The 18,993-nt window shown below is 41.7% G+C and overlaps 1 protein-coding gene across 1 annotated transcript in view; it reads left to right on the top strand.

Annotated features, from left to right (window-relative positions):
• Positions 1-18,777, top strand: part of tox3 (TOX high mobility group box family member 3) — a 45,731-nt gene extending 26,954 nt beyond the window's left edge. The window contains exons 3-7 of the mRNA XM_049563136.1: positions 8,316-8,567; positions 14,901-15,164; positions 15,270-15,500; positions 15,680-15,760; positions 16,007-18,777. Of these exons, the coding sequence (XP_049419093.1) occupies positions 8,316-8,567; positions 14,901-15,164; positions 15,270-15,500; positions 15,680-15,760; positions 16,007-16,807 (1,629 nt within the window). The 3' untranslated portion in view covers positions 16,808-18,777. The remainder of the gene's footprint in view (positions 1-8,315; positions 8,568-14,900; positions 15,165-15,269; positions 15,501-15,679; positions 15,761-16,006) is intronic.
• The last annotated feature ends 216 nt before the right edge of the window (positions 18,778-18,993 follow it).

The raw sequence follows: 18,993 nt of genomic DNA, 5'->3' as shown, positions 1-18,993 counted from the left end.
TGTTTGCATAGTCTCACATAAATTCTCTAAATGTTTTTTTTTCTATTTTAAACTTCAAAATTGATCTCTCTTACACCAAAAATACACCAAACAGCGGCCAAGTGTGGCTTGCTGCAATAATTACCTTTCTCCATGGCCGGGAGGTGTGTTCATGTGATTCAGGCAAGAGGAGATTTATGGACATAGGTCAACATGTCAGTGGAGTCACAGGACTTTTTTTTTACTGATTGGCTGCAGGTTTTTTTCTGGCCACAATTCACCGCCAAGAGTTAAACTATCCCCAACTTTTAGTTTGGCTGCACTTTGCCTCAAAATCAAACCACCACAGCTTTCCATAGATAGTGCATGGCAGCTCGCCATAGGCTGCACCTCACCACTGCTTGGTGCGTTTTCAGTGTTAGGACATATCTCTTATTATAACAAGATTTCTTGTTTTCTGGCAATAGTTGTCATCTAAGACCGTTTGTAAGTTAGTATCATTGCTTAGTTTCAACCTAATGGAATTTGATTGTTTGAACAATAGTTGACAGCTTTGCAGTCCTTTTGTTTTCTGACCACCTGTTGTTTTACAGGAGGAAATTGCAATGCAAGTGTCCAATTGTATTACCTACCTAAATTCTGCTAACAGCTGCCACTGTGGCCACAGGCAATTTGGGGGTAATGGTAAATGTTAAGACAGTGTAACAGTAACACAACAAGTAGAGTGATTAAGTCAGTTCACTGGGCCCCTAGCAATAACTAAGCTACACCTATCTAAGGTTTGCTAACATTAGTTAACATTAGTCACCACAAGCTTCTGGTCATATCAGTGCCAGGCTAAGTAAAAATGTTGCAGCAAAACCCCAATTTTTTTATTGCTTCATTTTTTTTATTCATAAGAACAAGAATGTGTTCTTTCAATAGAAAGAAGAATGAAGTTTAACTTTAATATATATTTGGGTACATATAGCTTTCATGTTCGTTGTCTCTGCTGAGAATTTTATTGCCGTGAGGGATTTGACTCTTGGTTCAGAGAAGGCAGTTGTTTTTGTGCTATAAGCATCACTGCAAATGCCTCAAAGCTACATAGAAACCTGCTTACATCCAGCACCTATTTGTCAGCCTAACACATATTGTACAGTATATTTAAAATTACAGTATGTATTGTGCTCGAGGCAGAATGCTTCTACATCAGAACGGCAGACCTGTATTTGCAGTTTAGATGGCTGGTGTATCATTTACCTTATGCACTTAGAGGATGAGATAAGATGACCTTGCTGTGCCTGGTAAAGCATACATCCTAGCAGGGAAAGCTTGACTGCTTCCCTCAGGGAAAAGGATACCGTACACTGAGATTGTGTTCCACTCAGATGTATCACTTTACTTTCCCAATCAAATTAGAGACGTGTAATGAACTATAAATATGTAGAAATGGACTACAAATGATCCAAATTTGAAATAATGTTGATTAGGGGTGCCATGGTTGATGTTGTCATTTGAGTAGCTGCACTCTGCCTGTCTAGATATTTGAAACTGGATCCTCAATCCTGCCTCTATTGATTCTGAGGCCTATTATATGCAGTAATTGCATGCTGCTGCCTTTAACAAGTCTTGGTTATTGCATCTGTGAATTGCATTACTACGTTTATTGAAGGGCTGGGAATATTGCCCGAAAAGCTTTCTCTTGCTCTTTGTCCTGATATTGAAAGAGCACCATGGCAGCACAGGGATAAAACATCGGAAGAGAAAATTCACTGATACACATCTCCGAGTCACCTCCCTGTATGTTTCTATTGTTGTAAACATTGTTTTGATGCTTCATTTGTTAGATGGAGTTAAAACAATGTGCACGTACTTAATATAAAGCAGCATATAACTAGGTTTATCACAAGATTTGTAGACCCTTTGCACTAAAGTCACTTTTAGTGATGCTAGTGGCATGGCTCAAGGGATGGAAATATTTGTCGGCCGGTAGTTCCACCACTTTGGTCCAGACTGAAATATATCAACTAGACATTATTGTTCCTCAGAGGATGAGCCAACTGACTCTGGTGATCCCCTTACTTTTCATCCAGTGCCTCCAGGATATTACAGGAGATGTTATGGATAAGTTTTCACATTTCTCTTAAAATACGTCAAAGTCTGACTGAAGGATTGGCAGAAAATGTTGTACTGACATTTATGGTTCACAGAAGATGAATATGACTTTGATGATCCATCAACTTATTTTGTTTTTTGAAGTAAAATGTCTCTTCAATGGTTCAATAGATTTAACAGACATTCATCACCCCGTCAGGATGATTTGTAATAACTTCTCTGACTTTCCACCAAGCACCACCATCAAGTCAACATTTTATTTGTTCAGTACTTTTATGATAAAATACTTGCAAAACTAAAATCAGTCCCCTCAGCTGTACTTTGTGTTTTGTGCTTATTATCAAGTGTTAGAATTCTACTAATGCACCAACCAAGATGGTGAAAATGGGAAACATGAATCCTATTAAACATCAGCATGTTAGCATTAGGTGTGTATCCATCCACCTTGTTATGTGCATTTTTCAAATCTGTGCGTGAAAAAACCTGAGTGGAAACACCAAAAATTAAAAAAAGAAATGCTCACAAAATAATGCAAAATATTTTGTGAGCATGGGGTGGAAAAGTTTGTCTGTCAATGAAAGGTAAATGCAACTAAATGCGATAGAAACAGATTCAGTGAATAAATGATGACATACAGTCATCACTACAGAGGCAACCACAAGCTGTCTTTGTCGTCTGTGGGTGGCTTTTAACATGCTGTATGCAGGGCTGTTTCTGGAACTCTCCCAAGATACATAGATGTAATATTAGTTGTCCGAAACTCTCCATTTCCATCATCCAGTGTTTTTCTCTTGTTATTACACATCCATTGTCTTCCTTCATTTGAGGTTTAACTGGCGCTCTTTTGATTAGGTCATCTCATTGTGCCCTGTTCTGCAGTGGTATGATGGCACCTGACCGGAGAATTGGCGTCACCTTCAGCTTATCTTGATGAATCAACTCCCAGTATTTGCAGAACAGTATGGAAAAGCACATACATTTTCAAATTTCTTTGCCAATTTTCTGAAAGTAAAAATTTGCACTAGATTTGGATGTAAACCCATTTATTGTCATTGTTTGCAGGTTAGCTTGCTGGCGGTAGCATTTAGCTCAAAGCACTGCTGTGCACAGAGCCACTTCTGTGGCTGCATACTCTTAGCTTTGCATAATTTTGTCTCAGTATTTGGTAACATTTTACTTTGCATTTGTTGTGGGGCCGTCGGTAGCTTAGTGGATAGTGCTGGCGCCCCATGTATAGAGGTGATACCTGGCTGCAAGGGGTTGCGAGTTCGACTCCGGCTTGCAAACCTTTGCTGCATGTCGTCCCCCCACTCTCTCTGTCTCCCCATTTCACACTGTCCTGTACGTTAAAGGCAAAAAGCCCAAAAAAATAATCTTTACTTTGCATTTGTTGTGCTGTATTAACTGCCCTGCATAATCAAGTAATTCTGATGATTATAAATGTATTACTGTAGACTAGATAAACCCCACTGTATGCTTTTTTCAGGTAGAATATAATAGCTGTTGGGAATGATTTGCAGTGCAGTATAGTGTGGTCCAGGTTAACCACCTTCAATAGGCACTGAGGACGGGAGATTTTCCACACACCTGCTCAGGACGCTCATGCTGGGTACATCAGGCCTCTCGGTTACAAGCCCTGCTCTGCCCTCATACTACTGGACCCTGTGGCTGCCAGTGGAAAGACACACACACACACACACACACACACACACACACACACACACACACACACACACACACACACTACTGTTTCCCTTTCTCTCTGTTGTGCTCTCCCCTGCCTACCCTTTAACATGTACATGCCTGCACATCCCAAGCCAGCATCTGGCTTGGCACTTGGCTCTGCTGAGCCTTTCAGAACAATTTAAATGGATAATCAGGCTGGTGATGCGAAGAAAGTGGATTGTGCATCTCTTAATCTCCGATCAGAGCCCCCTAAGCTGCTCCTGGTGCAGAATTAGACTGGCTTTATGTGAAATGACACTAGACAGTGTGCAACACTGTAACACTCTGTGGGTTCTAGTAAAATCTGGCTCCTCTTCCCCGGGGAGAGGGCCTTTTCTTCGCAGACAGCTGACATCTTCCATACCCCCCCAAATGAGACACAAACGCCATGTCTCCATTATCAGTGCCCCTGGTGCAGATGTTAATTCGTATCATCATTAACAAAGAGAAACGATGCACACAAGCACAGTCTTTGATACTGATCTGGCTCTGTCTTTCCTCCCCCACAGTTTTTTTCTTTTTCTTTCCTCTACTTCCATTCTGTTTAGCAGACACTAAACACCAGCATTCCTCTCCTCCAAGTACGTCTGTGTTTTGCTTAAAGGTCACAGTCATGCTCGTGCTGTTCTCCTACAAAAGTTGAGCTCACCTCAGCCAACCTCCTTCTTTGACATCTCAAATCTCAGGGTTGGCTCTGTAATTCAGGCCACAAAGCACCAGCCTATAGGATCCACTGGCCTATATACCTGTGCCCTGATTTACCTTACAAGGTGTAACGCCACAGGAAACTGACTTACATCAGCAAAAAGTATCCATAGTAGAGCAAGAGCAAAAATGTATGTGATATGTTTCCTTCCTCAAAAGCATTCCTGCAAGAGCTCATGTGGATAAAATGTGGTCAAAGTATCACAGCCCGTGCAGTGTATCTGACTGTCCTCAACCAGGCAAGAGGACAGGGCTGATACTTTACTGTCACAGACATTATAATAGTGTGCCAGTGTTTTCAGATTGCTACATGATATGATACAGATGAAACTATGAAATATATTTCAAGGCTGCTGTGGTGATTGGTCCCGCGCCACTGGGGACATTGAAAAAGATGAATGAAGACCACAATGATGAACGATCTCTGATCCTTTCCATGTGCTACTGTAACTTTTTATTCATGACTCATGACAGTTTTGCTTTGTTTTTTACAAACACGCTGCGTTTTGATTCTCACGCTGCTGAACGGACAATATCGTGAACTAAGTTTTGGAGGGTTTTTTGAGTGGACAGAAGCATAATATGACAGCAGAGGACTCCGAGTAAATGGTTCCTACTGAAGGTGTGCGTGATTTATTCTGTACTCTGAGCCAGAGGCCAGGGCTGTGATGAATATGACCTTAGCTCCTTCTGAAAGGAGAACTGATTCTCTCGCTGTGAAACAAGCACTGAAAAGTGAAACAGTGGTAGGGAGCAGGAAGAGAGAGGGGGAAAGGAAGGAATGAAAACTCTATTAGCTGCCTCTGCCACTGGAATTCATCAGTGCTTGTCAAGACAGCTGCCCTGAGTAGGCAATGAATTAGTTTCAAGTGTCTGTGTGCTAAAGCAAGCAAGGGGAACATTAATACTCCCTAATCAAGGGCTGTGTTGGCATATTCTCTCCGTTGTCTCCCTCCTGTTATTCTATCCCCTACCGGAGACAGAAAGACAGAGCTGAGGAAGACAGGGAAGACATGCCTGGTTAGCTTTGTTGTTGGCTGTAGTGAGCTCTGCTGGCAGGTCATGCAGCTCTTATTATCAGGTTTATGGGGATAGAGGTAGATCTAGCCGATATGGAGGAAATCAAATGTCACATTTACGACCAAATACCTTGATACTGATACGCGGCAATATTTTAGGGTTGACTATTGGTGCTTTCACAAATAATGACACAATAAGATTTTTGCTAAATAATCATTAGTAATGTGGATATAATGAATATGTGGGTAAAGGCAAAAAACAGAATAATAAGAACAGTCTGATAAGTTCAGAAAATGACATCACTTTACTGTAATGCAGCCTTTGAAGGGAAACTGCACCCATTTTTAAAATTCATACATGTTATTCCTAAGGTCTAAGAGAGCCAAAAAATATTAGTGAACATCCATACTGTCTCTCAAATCCAACAACTAGAGTGCTGAAACTCAAATTCAAGATGTTATCAAGTCTGGACCTGCTCCATAGACAATGAATTGGAAAAGATGCTTGAAAGAAGGCACTGAGAGCACCCAGGGCAGGAGTCAGCATCCTTTCCTTTCAAAACAGCCATTTTTGGCCAGAAAAATAGATAAATAAATAAAAGTCTGTCACATATTTGAGCCTTATAATGAAGGTAAAACAGCCCATTAAGACTAAATTAGCCAACATTAACATCAACATTATTAATAGGTCTAAATGAGCATTCAGTAATATGTTTTGCGACAAGGTGGATGTTATTTTATACTTCAATTTTGCAGCATTGCAGTGAAAGCAAATCTGTCCACACACTATTTAATTCTCTATTTTCATCTGAGACTTTTCGTTATTTTGGATTTGGAATCCACAGCTAGCCTAGCAAGGGAAACTCCATAGTAGCCACTGCTACCGAGGTTTGGCAACATTTAGAGGAAAAGGTGACGGGCCATAGATATATGACGCACATTTTAGTCAATGACATCTTGGAACAGTTTTTTAAAAATCAGCATACAACAATGATAAATTGAAAATTTAAGTATTAAAAAATAATCATTCATTTTCATATAATTTTTTGTCAAAGCCACAGCAAGCCACTGGAGAGGGGCTAAAGAGCTGCATACGGCTCCGAAACCGCAGGTTGCCTGAGTTTATAAGTATGATTTCTGCTTCATAACCAAGAAAACTACATAGAATAAAGCTCACTTGGGTAAAACAGTCATAGGCCCATAAAATCAGGTTCCCGTTCATTGTCTATGGAGCAGCTCTAGACTTTATACCTATGGCATCACATGTTTGAGAGTTACCTCCCTGGTTTCTGGCTTTGAGAGAGAGTAGCTCATGTTCACAAATACTGATTGAACTAACATATTGGAATTCTCGGAATTAAGTGGTGTTTTCCTTTTAAAACCAGGAAAAGAAAACCCTTCCAATATTACAATATCAGAAATCTAAGACAGTGTCTAGTCTCACATCACTTTTCCCAATATAATATCAATATACTGCCCAGACCTAATTTGAGGTTAGTAGATCTCCACCTCTGTTGGGGTAGGAGTTGCAATGATGCTTTACATGTGCCTAAATGTAATGCTGTCACATTTTGTTAAGAGAGAGGCACCAAAGACTGAGAAAAACCAGCTCCCCTTTCAAAGACGCAGGGTTTATCTCAAAAAGGGCGGCCTGATCATCTCCAGGAGGACGCACAATCCTGCTGGAAATGAAATGCAGGTGTGTGGAAAAAAAAGGCATGCGGCAGTCTCATCAGTGCCCATTCGAATTGGTATGAATGCCTATCTACTTCAGTTTTTTGGCCTCCTCAGCCAATTATTTTCATGCCAGGATTGTCTGACAAATTTCAAGTAGTTGATGAGCTCGCTGGAGGCAAGTCTTAAACAGTGCTCTAAAAGTGACCAAGAAAGTAGTGTTTGGGATCAACCTGCAGCACTTGATGCAGAGCTGGCTTCTTTTCATTACAATTTGCATGCTGCTCAACACATCCAATAATGCTGGGAGTTTAGCATGATTTTAGCACTATGCCACTACGCTTTCATGGCAGGTGCCAGCAGTTAAAATCATGTCACTTGTAGCAGGAGACCAGTGCTTCGAAGAGGCTTTCAGTAACTCCGCAGCAGCTATAGCGTGCTGTTAGGCTCTGTGTTCAGCTGCATGCATGTGGACCTGCAGTGTGGTCATTGTGAGGATATGAATATATTGGCTTTCCAGAGAGTAGCTTAATGCAATGCGCAGATGAAAACAAGACCCAAGTAGGTGAACAGTCCCATCTCCAAGAAGGCACATAAGCAAATTAAGTGTGACCAAAAGCTTTAATTCGAAAGGCAGAAGGATTAGGCTGTTTGATGAGCAGATTTAAGGGTGCAGGCAAGGGGAACAAAAAGAAACACTTCTGGCCAAGCGTAATAATCTTTGAAAATGTTCTTTAAACCCATCTCCCTGTGACGTGTATTTTCACTGCACTTCAACCCAACATCTTCCATCCCTAAGATTAAGGGCTTTTATCATGTATCCTCTCTCTCCCGTGATTGCTGCTTGATATTTTTGCTTTTGACGTCTTCCTCTGCACTCGCCTTTTTCCTTCTTTTCCTCAAAGTGGACTTTAATAGGTTTAGGAAATGTTACATCTTAGTGCACTTACAGACAAGTGTATTACCACTCTACTAAAACACTCCCTCTCTTAAACAAAGTTGTCTGATTTAATCCCTGAAGGTTTCCTTCCGGCATGTTAGATAAGGCCCACCTCAGCGAATGCTTCCTGGCTGTATTGTGTTGCTGGATTTCATGATTTCCCTCTTTCCTTGCAGACTTTTCATACACCCAGCTTGGGAGACGAGGAGTTTGAGATTCCTCCCATTACACCTCCACCTGAGACGGAGTCTGGTCTGGGTCTGTCGGAAGTGGACTCACCTTACCCAGCAATGCCAGAGCCCCCGGTTCCTCACAGGGGTCCCTTAATCCCCCAGTTTCCCCCTCAAAGCCTGGATCTACCCTCTATTACCATCTCACGCAACATGATGGACCAGGAAGGGGTGTCTGTCAACAACGGCCAACCTGTGGTGAGCACTGCTATGCATACACACCACCAGTAAATCACGACGTCTATTTATTTTCTGCATCTGGAGAAATGTTATCCTCATCTGTCAACACACAGAAATCCTGCACTAGCGCTCCTTCAGTGTCTGTCCTACTTGTGGCTGCAGCTCCAGATGTGGTTTTTGATGGTGTATCCAAACTAAAAGATATGATTTATAAGTATATACTACTGGACACCCCTGATATCAGAAGCATAAAGTCCTTAAATGAGGCCTTTTACTGAACCGTAATGTCACCTTCACAGTTTTTGTACGCCTCCTGTTGTCAGTGCATCTGGCACAGCATCTGGCCTTGTTTACAACACAGGAGGTATATGATCACATTGAGTAAATGTCATGATATTATGTTACTTACTGTGAGGATTTTTTTTTTTTTTAAAAAAGCGCACAGTGTGGATGATCCCCCTCTGTAAGGTGAGCAGATGTGAATAGATCACAGGTGTTAAAGTACAAAGCGCATTCAGTCCCAGAAGGACAGTGAAAATGGGACCCAAAAGTGCCACAGTTTCACATGCTCATATTTAATTCATGTTGCCTCCAGAAGCCTTTTTTTTTCCTGTTGTAAATGCTGATGCATGCTTCTGTCCAATGTCACACGAGGTCTTCAGAAAAGACACATGCTGTGTTTGGAGTTAAGGATCAGCTTTGTCTTTGTGTTGTAGAGAATTACCCTAAAAAAGGACTTCATGAACCCACTTTTAGCTTAATCCTCCGTTCCTCGCATACGGATGGTCAAACATGGAACAGTCGACGAAATAATCACTCTCCATATGTTGATACTGCTATGTGCTATAGATTGTGAGATTGTTGTCTTAGGGTGGAAAGGCATTTTCAAATGCCACAATCATAGAAGCATTGAGGAGGAAAAATGGAAATGTCACTGGCTGACTAGTTTGTCTTACAGACCTATTACAAAAATGGAAGATTCATTTAGGAGAAAAGAAATGAAAGGACAAAGGCATGAGCGGAGAGATGATGATGTTGATGCTGAATTTGCTTTGTGAACCACAAAACACATTGAGATGAGGTGCCATGATCATTATAACTGTGTGAATAAATGAAATGTGTTTCCGACCCCCTGCTCCCCCTCTCTCTCTGCAACACATTTGTTGAATCACACTGATATTAGAGATATTTATTTACATTCCATATAGGGAGGGGGCTATAAAATTTTACAGCTCTTTTCCCTGCTTCCATGCTTCTGGCATGTAAAATAATTGCGGCTTTTAAAATATCTCCGCCGCATACAGTAAGTGAGCCCCAGAAGGCTTTTGCCTAAAGAATTTTCATTTCATGGTCAGTTAAGCTTTCTACATCTGGAAGAAACGGAACCTTGACACAATTACATTCCTGACTGTTCTCACGACTTGCTGGAGGATTAGATTTGATTCTCAAACATTATTCCTCTTTAACACCATTTGCATGGCTCATGTCTCTGATTGTGCGGAGACTCTATTAAAAACTGAGGGGAGAATGTGGGTTTCTGCTCCTTGCCTCGTGGCTTTGTCGTCGGCACACTACTCACTCGTTATCAGTCATCACACATTGTACCGCAGGAAGGCTCGTGGTGGCCCTTCATTTTTCCTGTAAATGGGATTGATCCCCAAAAGTCTCGTGACAATGCCTATAGAAATTCTATTCATCTACGGTTTTATCTTCGCCTTGAAAAGAGAACGCAACTTTTAAATGAGATAAGTAACAGCGCCATTCGCGGTGCATTCTATATACAGAGACAATGATTTACGAAGGCCCTAAGAGGGGTGTTTTGTCATTTTGTCAGCACACTGATAAAGGAATGACAACCTTATATACATGATTACATTCTGTGTTATTTGTTATGGCTGCAGGGGCAAACAAATAAACCGTGCACTATTGCAATTACATTTTTCATCAAGCCACCATGCTCATATTTCCCAAACACTTGTCTTGGTTTTCTTTCTGTATACAAGCTTACTGGTGGTGAATATTTAGTGCGTGTGGAAACCTGTCTCTTATCAGAACTTAATGAGAAACCCAACCAGTGAATATACCTGGGCTATTTTCAAAAGCTTCTTCCATGTCATTGCATTGCCAAGTGTTCTGCTAATTCCTCTCCCCATAATGTTCAGCGTATGTCTTGCAAATTGGCCACAGATGCTGGGCTTCTACAAAGAGAAATACATTTTCTCAGCTGCAATATGCCTGGCAAGCCCTGAATCTGAAGTCATTATTTATTTAATCTGCTCTCCTAACAAGCTTCTGACTCTCATTTTTGTCTCCCAGCATGTGTCCTCCTGATTTGTGATTGAATCTCAATAGTGCCAAATAGTACTGGAGTTAGAGCTGCCAGTATTGCTTTATTCACAATTTCTTCTCGATTTTCTCCCTGCTGCACAGCGAGGGTCTCTGGGTTCTATTTCAAAAAACACCTGGTGCCTTCACCACACTTGAGGCTTTTCTTGACACATGTAAGCATGTACCGAAATGTCCCCCACGTCTGGATTCGAAACCTACAATAGTCGACTAGTTGTATTAAATGTTAAAATGAAAAATATTTAGGAGATATGAGCCCTGCTGTCTTATTACATTTACCACCATGTGGTGATGCATTATATATTTTTCATTAGCAACTAGCTGTTTCACATATCATTAGCTTTACAGCGGCAAAGATATGCTAATGTCTAACACCAAATAGTGTTTGGACCACATGCATCATGTTAGATGAAAGTGGGGCTGAAAGAAGAGATTTGTAGTTTGTTGTTCACATGATTTGATATGCCTTGATATTGTGTAGATTGCCAGTGAGTATAATACCCTGGGTTTTGACTGGTCAAAAACCACTATATCCCGAATCAAATGGAAAATGTGAGCACTGTTGCAGAAAGCATGTTTTTCTACACTTCCCTCTTATCTCCCTTCCAAGCCAAGAAGCACTGACATGAGTTGTACATCAATTTAAGAGAGTGGATTTTTTTTTTCTCTCGCTCCGTTTCTTTTTTCTTTTCTCCCTCGACAGACAGCTATTGTGACATATTGGGTCAGTCAGAAATGAAAGATATTCATGCAGGCATGCAATACTTGTAATGAAGTCTCAGCTTGACCTTCTGCATGATTGATTCTGTAATTTACTTTTCTCAGGCAGCTCTCAAAATGAAATGATGTCATGTTGGACAAGTTTTAAATACCCATAATGCATCAGGAGGACTGGTGGAAAGGGGTACGGGTCAGCGGCTGTACCGGACCGGGGGGAGAAAACCTACTGGCCCCGCAGTCTGAGGGGGGAGAGAGATTTGTTTTTAAGTGGGGGTTAGGGGTTGGGGAGATAGATGGACTGAGTTTGCACACCACAGAGAGAGAAAGAGAGAGAAGTGTGTTTGACTGAGACAGGGCAGGGGAAAGAAAAACAATTTATCTTCATGCTATTATAGCCTTTACCGGCATTCAAAATTCCATTTTTCTCATTTGGCTTAAGCACAGACTTCAGCAGGTTGCTGAAAATGGAGGGGGAAAAAAAATAAAATGATGTACCCGTTTAGAAGGCGAGTAAAGGAATATGTGCAGAGCACTGATAAACTATCTTTAATAGGACTGACCTTTCATGCTGGCGAAAGTTACTGGGGGATTCATCCTTATAATTACCATATAGATGATTTTACCCCTCTCCTGCCATGGAACATTTCCAAGAGCTCTGGCATTGATTGAATGGAAATTGAACTTGTTAACATTCTTTTCAGCCTGTTACAGCTCAGTACATGGTGCCACTGTTCATAAATTCCCCCCAAATTCTGATTTCCAGTATCTTAAAGAACAGACTGGAGCCTTCTTTCAATGACATCAGTGTTGAGATTTTTATCACTTGGTGAATGCATAATGTTGCATTTTGTGTCCAGCTGCTGTGTTTATTGGCCTGCATTTATTGTGGAAAGGGTTTCACACATTGTCAACAGTTATGTTGGGTTTTTTTGTTGTTTGTTTTTTTTCTCATCTGCTAGTTTTCCAAATGCTTTATGTGGCTCTGTGTGGAGTGTTTGCTGTGTTAAGTGTGGAAGAGGCCAACAATAATGTACAAAACAAGCTATTTTCCTTCCTTTTTTGCAGCATATTGTTGACAGCATTATGTTGTTGCCAGCTTTTTCAGCCGTCACATTAAAAGCAACACAATGGAGAATATTACAAAATGAATTAACATAAGGAAAAAAAAGCCTTTATTGATTGGGGAGTAGATTTCAGCTTGTTAGTGTTTGACCGTACAAACACAGGCAGACAGCACACCTACACACACACAGACCTGACTAAGGAGGGCACATCTGGCCACTGTGTACTCAAGATAAGGACTCGTGTGCAGATTTACGATGACTATCAAAATATCTAGTTAGATGTCTGCTGTGACTGCTGACAATACTGCAATCAAAATGCAAATGAGAAGGCACAGGGACATAAATAAATATCCTGGTACCAGATTCATATTCACAATCAAGGCGACTGTTACTTAAGATGATTTCTCTCTCTGTGTTATTAGCTGTTATCTTTTCATTCAAATCAGATGTGCTAAGGCTGGCGTTTCACTGACGTAACTGTCATCGCTCTTTTGTTGCACAGAGTGGAAGGCACAATTGCAGCTACTCCAGTTATTGCTATAATATGCAATAAAATAAGACATTTAGCAGGCTGTTGAATGTGATATGACTAAGTGTTTAACTGTGGTCATCAGTGCATATTTTTTTTTAAATGCACAACATCCAAAGGCCATTCAGAGGAAATCACCATATTCCAAACAAATGGCAGAATGGGCCATTGCTCTAAGTCAAAACTGCATCATTGCGATTGGGCAAAAGTGTTATTATACAGATGGCCACGACTAATGAGCTCAGTGTGTGCGTCTTTGATGTTCGCAGCGAGCAGAGAGCAAACTGCGAGCCATCGTGTTCTCAGTAATGAAGATGACAATAGCACTTGGAACATGGCGGGTTGCAGATATGTAAATCACAGTCATTTGGTCACAGGCTTGTTTATTGCAGCTTTTATTCGCGAGGAAACTGAAAGCTTCCATATTTGAAGCATCGCAACAATATGTCTTCAATTTCTCCCCCACCTTCGCCTCACCTTTTGCAGAATCTTCCTCGCACATGTAAATATAAATCCGCTCTCACTTCATAGATTGTATTTATGATAAGCAGTCGACATGGCATATGAGAAAGAAATGGATTGTAGATCCAATATGTTTCTGTCTGAAATGGTGTTACAATATTGTTTTTGAAGACGGGCATTCATAAGGTTCTTTCAATAAAGCCAGGTCTGTGGGTTTATGATGTGTTGATGTTGGGTGAGATTGAGTTTGTGCTGCTGAATACCAGATGGATGTACCCAGGGAGAACAAATCACCTTTTCTGTTGTGTTCACGTCCTCTCCTCTGTTCCATGTCAGCTCTGCTGGCTCTCTGATCAGTCTTCCCTCTGGGGAGCTGGCAGTCCTTGTAATTTCATCCTCACCACAATCAATGCAAACATGTTGCATGCACCTTCTACGAGACTCTTTCAAGAACCAAATGTTTGACCACGAAAAAAAGTGAAAGAGATTTTGAAAATGTTATTACGTTGTGCCTTGGACGGGAGAAGGGAGGGGAGCTGTCCAAAGCCCTTAAGCTTCATACCTTCAGCCAGTTAATTTATGGAGTTGATTATAGAGAAGTATTTTTTCCCCACTCTGGCAGTCAAACATGATCTATGAAAGGTGCCTCTTTCACAGAGTTATAACCTTAAAGCATATAGGCTTGTGGCTGCCTCAAACTAAACTGACATGTAGGTGCATGCATGCATACAAACTGTGACTCGAACAGTCTTTTTATTGTGGCATTTGAAGTTATGTACCACAGCGCCAGACAACTGAGTCCACTGTTCCCCTCAAGGGACCGGGCAGTCAAAAGCTGTGTCACAGATTTCCATACAATAGAGTTTTGAAATGAATCAACTGAGCTGTGTAGCCATCTATTACTGGCTTATAAAGTTGGCTCCTTGGGTGTCAAGATAATTTATCATGGCCTGTAATAGAGACATTTAAGACCCAGGACATAGTGACATGTGATCTGCCACATAACAATCCGCAGAATCCAATGACCCGATTTCCTCTCTGGTATAGAGATACCGCTTCATGAGCTTTGTGCACCGGGCAGCGGAGGAGTGCAGAGATATCTTTGAGCTCGAGGAATGAGGTGCAAGTCTTGGCAGCCACAGCCTCAAGGGCAGGAAGCACAGAGAAAGGGATCAATAAAATATTATATTTGTTAATTATTGTCTTAACAAGCCTCTTTCTTTTTTACAGAATGTTGGACCAGGCCATCTTCGCCAGTACCCGCCCAACCCAGCCATGGTGATGAAGTCCATCATCAGCATGAACAGCCCCAATGGGATGTTATCAAGGAATCAGCTGACCACCATAAACCAGTCCCAGCTCAACGCACAGTTGAGCCTAAACATGGCTGGCCCCAACATCACCCATACTTCGCCATCACCGCCTGCTAGCAAGTCCGCAACACCGTCTCCCTCCAGCTCCATCAACGAAGATGACCAGGATGAAGGCAACAGGGTGAGCAAAGTCCGAAATCATTTAGATGACTGTATTACAATTCGAGGGAATTAACCTGCTGATGTAAAATACTTTCTTTAACTCAATCAATTTTAATCATTGCAGGTCATTGGAGAGAAGCGACCAGCCCCGATCGATCCCACAAAGAAACCCAAGACTCCTAAGAAGAAGAAGAAGAAGGATCCCAATGAGCCTCAGAAGCCGGTGTCGGCTTATGCCCTGTTCTTCAGAGACACCCAGGCTGCTATTAAGGGTCAGAATCCTAATGCCACCTTTGGAGAGGTTTCCAAGATTGTGGCCTCCATGTGGGACGGTCTGGGAGAGGAGCAGAAGCAGGTACTACATCTCGAGCAGTTAACAGGAATTACAGAAAATCGCATAATCAAAGATCCAGAGTCAGGCATGAAACAAATAGTATTTGATCTGTGTAATGTACTCTCTGTAGTGATAGGAATGATCTCTAATTATAAAGAAACTGTATTTGTCCATTTACACGTACCTTTGTGTCATCACAGGTTTATAAAAGCAAAACAGAAGCTGCCAAGAAAGAATATTTAAAAGCTCTTGCAGCATACCGTGCTAGCCTGGTTTCAAAGGTGAGAAACTGTTTCTTCCTTTCACCTGAAAAATGTGTGAGTTTGACAGAAATTTAATTAAATTTCTGAGAATTACTTGTGTTACATTGTGCACTGAGAAGCTGTAGAAAACTCGTGTAATGACTAAAACAACAGAAGCAATTTGAGGTCTAGAAGCTATATGATATATCTATAGATAGAAGAAATTGTATTCTTCTGAGGGGAAAATTGTGGCTTAGTAGATTTTTTTTTTTTCCCCTCATCCAGGCGGCAGCAGAATCAGCCGAGGCCCAGACTATTCGTTCAGTACAGCAGACCCTGGCCTCCACCAGCCTGTCCCCAGGCCTGGTGCTGCCATCACCTCTCAACCAGCACCCCTCCATGTCAGCGGCTTCCCAGGCCCTCCAACAAGCCCTACCGCGGGCCATTGCCCCAAAACCTCTGCAGATGAGACTAGGGGGCAGTCAGATCGTGACCTCGGTTACAGTCTCCCACCAGAACATGTCCTCCGGGATGCCGCCGCAGATGCTCGGCCAGATGGGTGCCGGAGGGGGCATGGTGGCGGGTGCCCAGTCCACAGCGGTGTCTCAGATGAGCCCGCCGATGCAACCGGTTCAGCAGCATGCGATGCAGCAGCTCCAGCAGCAGCAGCAGATGCAGCAGCACCTCCAGCACCATCAGATGCAGCAGCAGCAGATGCATCACCAGCAGATCCAGCAGCAGATGCAGCATCAGCATTTCCAACACCACCTCCAGCAGCAGCTGCAGCAGCACCACATGCAGCAGCAGCAGCAACAACAACAGCAGCAGCAGCAGCAACAGCAGATGCAGCTGCAGCACATGCAGATGCAGCATCAGCTTCAGATTCAACATCTCCAGCAGCAACAGCAACAGCAGCAACAGCAGCACCAGTCCCAGTGTTCCCCACCCCAGCACTCTCCCGGTACCCCCCATTCAGTGGGTGGCTCTGCATCGCTCGGCAGCCCTCAGCCGGCCCCACAGCAGCAACCACACCCCTCCCAAATCCAGGCCCATGCCCAGGTCCTGTCCCAGGTCAGCATTTACTGAGCCAAATGGAAATCCTATCTCAAAGAACAGGAATAGAATAAAAGCATCATTCCATGTTGCTTTTCTAAGTTGCACTTAAGAAGTGTGTAAAATTTAGAATGTTATACAAAGAACTTGTCCATTGTTATAGACGGATATGCACACACGTGTACAGGGGGTGGACATGTTAACTGGGTTTTTGTCTATAAAATAGGCTGAGCTTTGACAGAAGCCTGTTAGGGCGAGCGCCCAGTGATTGTTTATTTGTTTGTTTGTGAGGTCTTTCAGTTGTCAATTTAAACTGACCAGGCACACAATATGTTGAGAGACGTGTGTCTTTCATTGTTTTTATTTAACAATAAAGCTTTATTTATGAGGCCAGAGTTGTCAGTTCAGCGCAGCAAAGGGACATTTTGAATGCATTTCAACAAAAGCATTTCTATCAGCTCTCGCCTGGACTGAGTGACTCACAGGATCCTTGCTGGAAACCAGTAACCCACACACCAGTCTTTGTTCCCACACTGGCCAGTATATAGCAAGACTTTCTTTACTCCAACCTTTGTCTTTCACCCATCGTTCTCGAACTGTTCAACAATGGCGCGGAGGAAATGGCTGATCAAATCATCACACGAGGAAGGCTCGTGATATCTGAACACATTGTAATCACGTCACAAATGCAGACAATGTCTCGCAGAATAAGGGGAACTGAAAAGGAACAAGTCTTGGGATGCAGATCTCTGGATGAACAGACTGAGACAGAAACTGCCATAAATCATTTATTTCATCACATCATCAAACTGTAGCTGTAATCTGCTGTACATGTTTTGTAGAGTGGGGAGAGACCTCCTGTATCCAGTAATCTACCCTTCAGATGATTTGCCCAAAAGCGTGTAACTGGCACCCCCCACCCCACGCCCCCCCAAAAACTTCTTTAATCTATTTGTTTTTACTTCAGATGTTTAACAATTAAATTATGTTTTTATTTTGTGTAACAAAGGGGATATTTTATGGTAAATACAAATGTCCGGATCAAGGCAGATGGTTTGGGGATTGATGTATTTTTACTCTGCTCCTTGATACGTCATTGTTTTAAAAAAGGAAAAAAAGAAAACTAGCAGAGCCAGTTTGTTGCACTGCCAAAGCCAACTGAAAATGCATCGGAGGTATTTTTGCCAGCTGTACAGAAGTCCCTGATTTAAAAAAAAAAAAAAAGAAAAAAAAAAAGAAAAAGAAAATGTTGTACATTTTTCATATCACCTGTTGTAAAGTTTTAATATGTGAGGCTTTAATTAAAACATTGTTAAACGACCTGTGGATTGCTATATCACATAGTGCATTTCTGCTCTTTTATACTTTTTTATGAGTTACAATAGCAGCGATTAATTTTGTTTGTATTTTGCTTACAAACCAACTGCTTTTGAAAACTGTCCATAGAATAAATGCATATCGGTATGGAGTTCTTGAAAGGTTGTTTTCAGCTCACGGTAGGAAAAAAAAGTAATTTAATGTTTGAGTTTGTGCTCGGCCATGAAGACGAATCCAGAGACATTCCATCACTAATATGATAGTAGCCATAATTTTGTATGAAGTATTATATATTTCTTTGTGTCTCTGTTCAAAATTAAACTATCAATCACAAATATTTATTTGAAGGAATCGGTTTATTTCAAAAGCTTTATCAGCCATAATTTCTATGAGGTATTTCTTCACGTCTCCTTGTTAGCTATTGAAAATCAATAAACTGATAAATATCCATAGCACTCACTTCTTTATGAGATATTCAAAAAACAAATTTGTATGTTTTCTATGGAGTAATTCTATAAGGGAAAAAATACTTTGCAGGGGTATATGAGCATCCATGTTGGCATTATTATAGTGTGTGCTGTTTCCCAGTGATTTGAATGGAAGTCCATTGTAACTGTGTGTAAAAACAGTGTTGATACTGGACAAGGTCAGCATGTAACTGGTACTTGTCTCAATAACAGTCCCCTTCTCACACACCAGTGCATTGGATTCTGCCTCTTTCTTACTCCCTTCAAAATCGCTTCATTTCCAAGACATCCCCAGGGGTTTGCTGAGCTCCCTTGAATAAAATGGCGAGCGGGGGAGGGAAGGCAGGCAAACAATAATTATCATATCTTCACAATAGGCTGTGAATCCACTGGCCCAGGGAAGGGCCTTTTTATTCCAAAGGCAGCTGAGACATT

This window comes from Epinephelus fuscoguttatus, linkage group LG2, assembly GCF_011397635.1.
Source record: "Epinephelus fuscoguttatus linkage group LG2, E.fuscoguttatus.final_Chr_v1".
In the NCBI taxonomy this organism is placed as follows: Eukaryota; Metazoa; Chordata; class Actinopteri; order Perciformes; family Serranidae; genus Epinephelus; species Epinephelus fuscoguttatus.
Note: the sequence above shows the minus strand (reverse complement) of the source record. Positions and strands in the feature narration are given on the sequence as shown.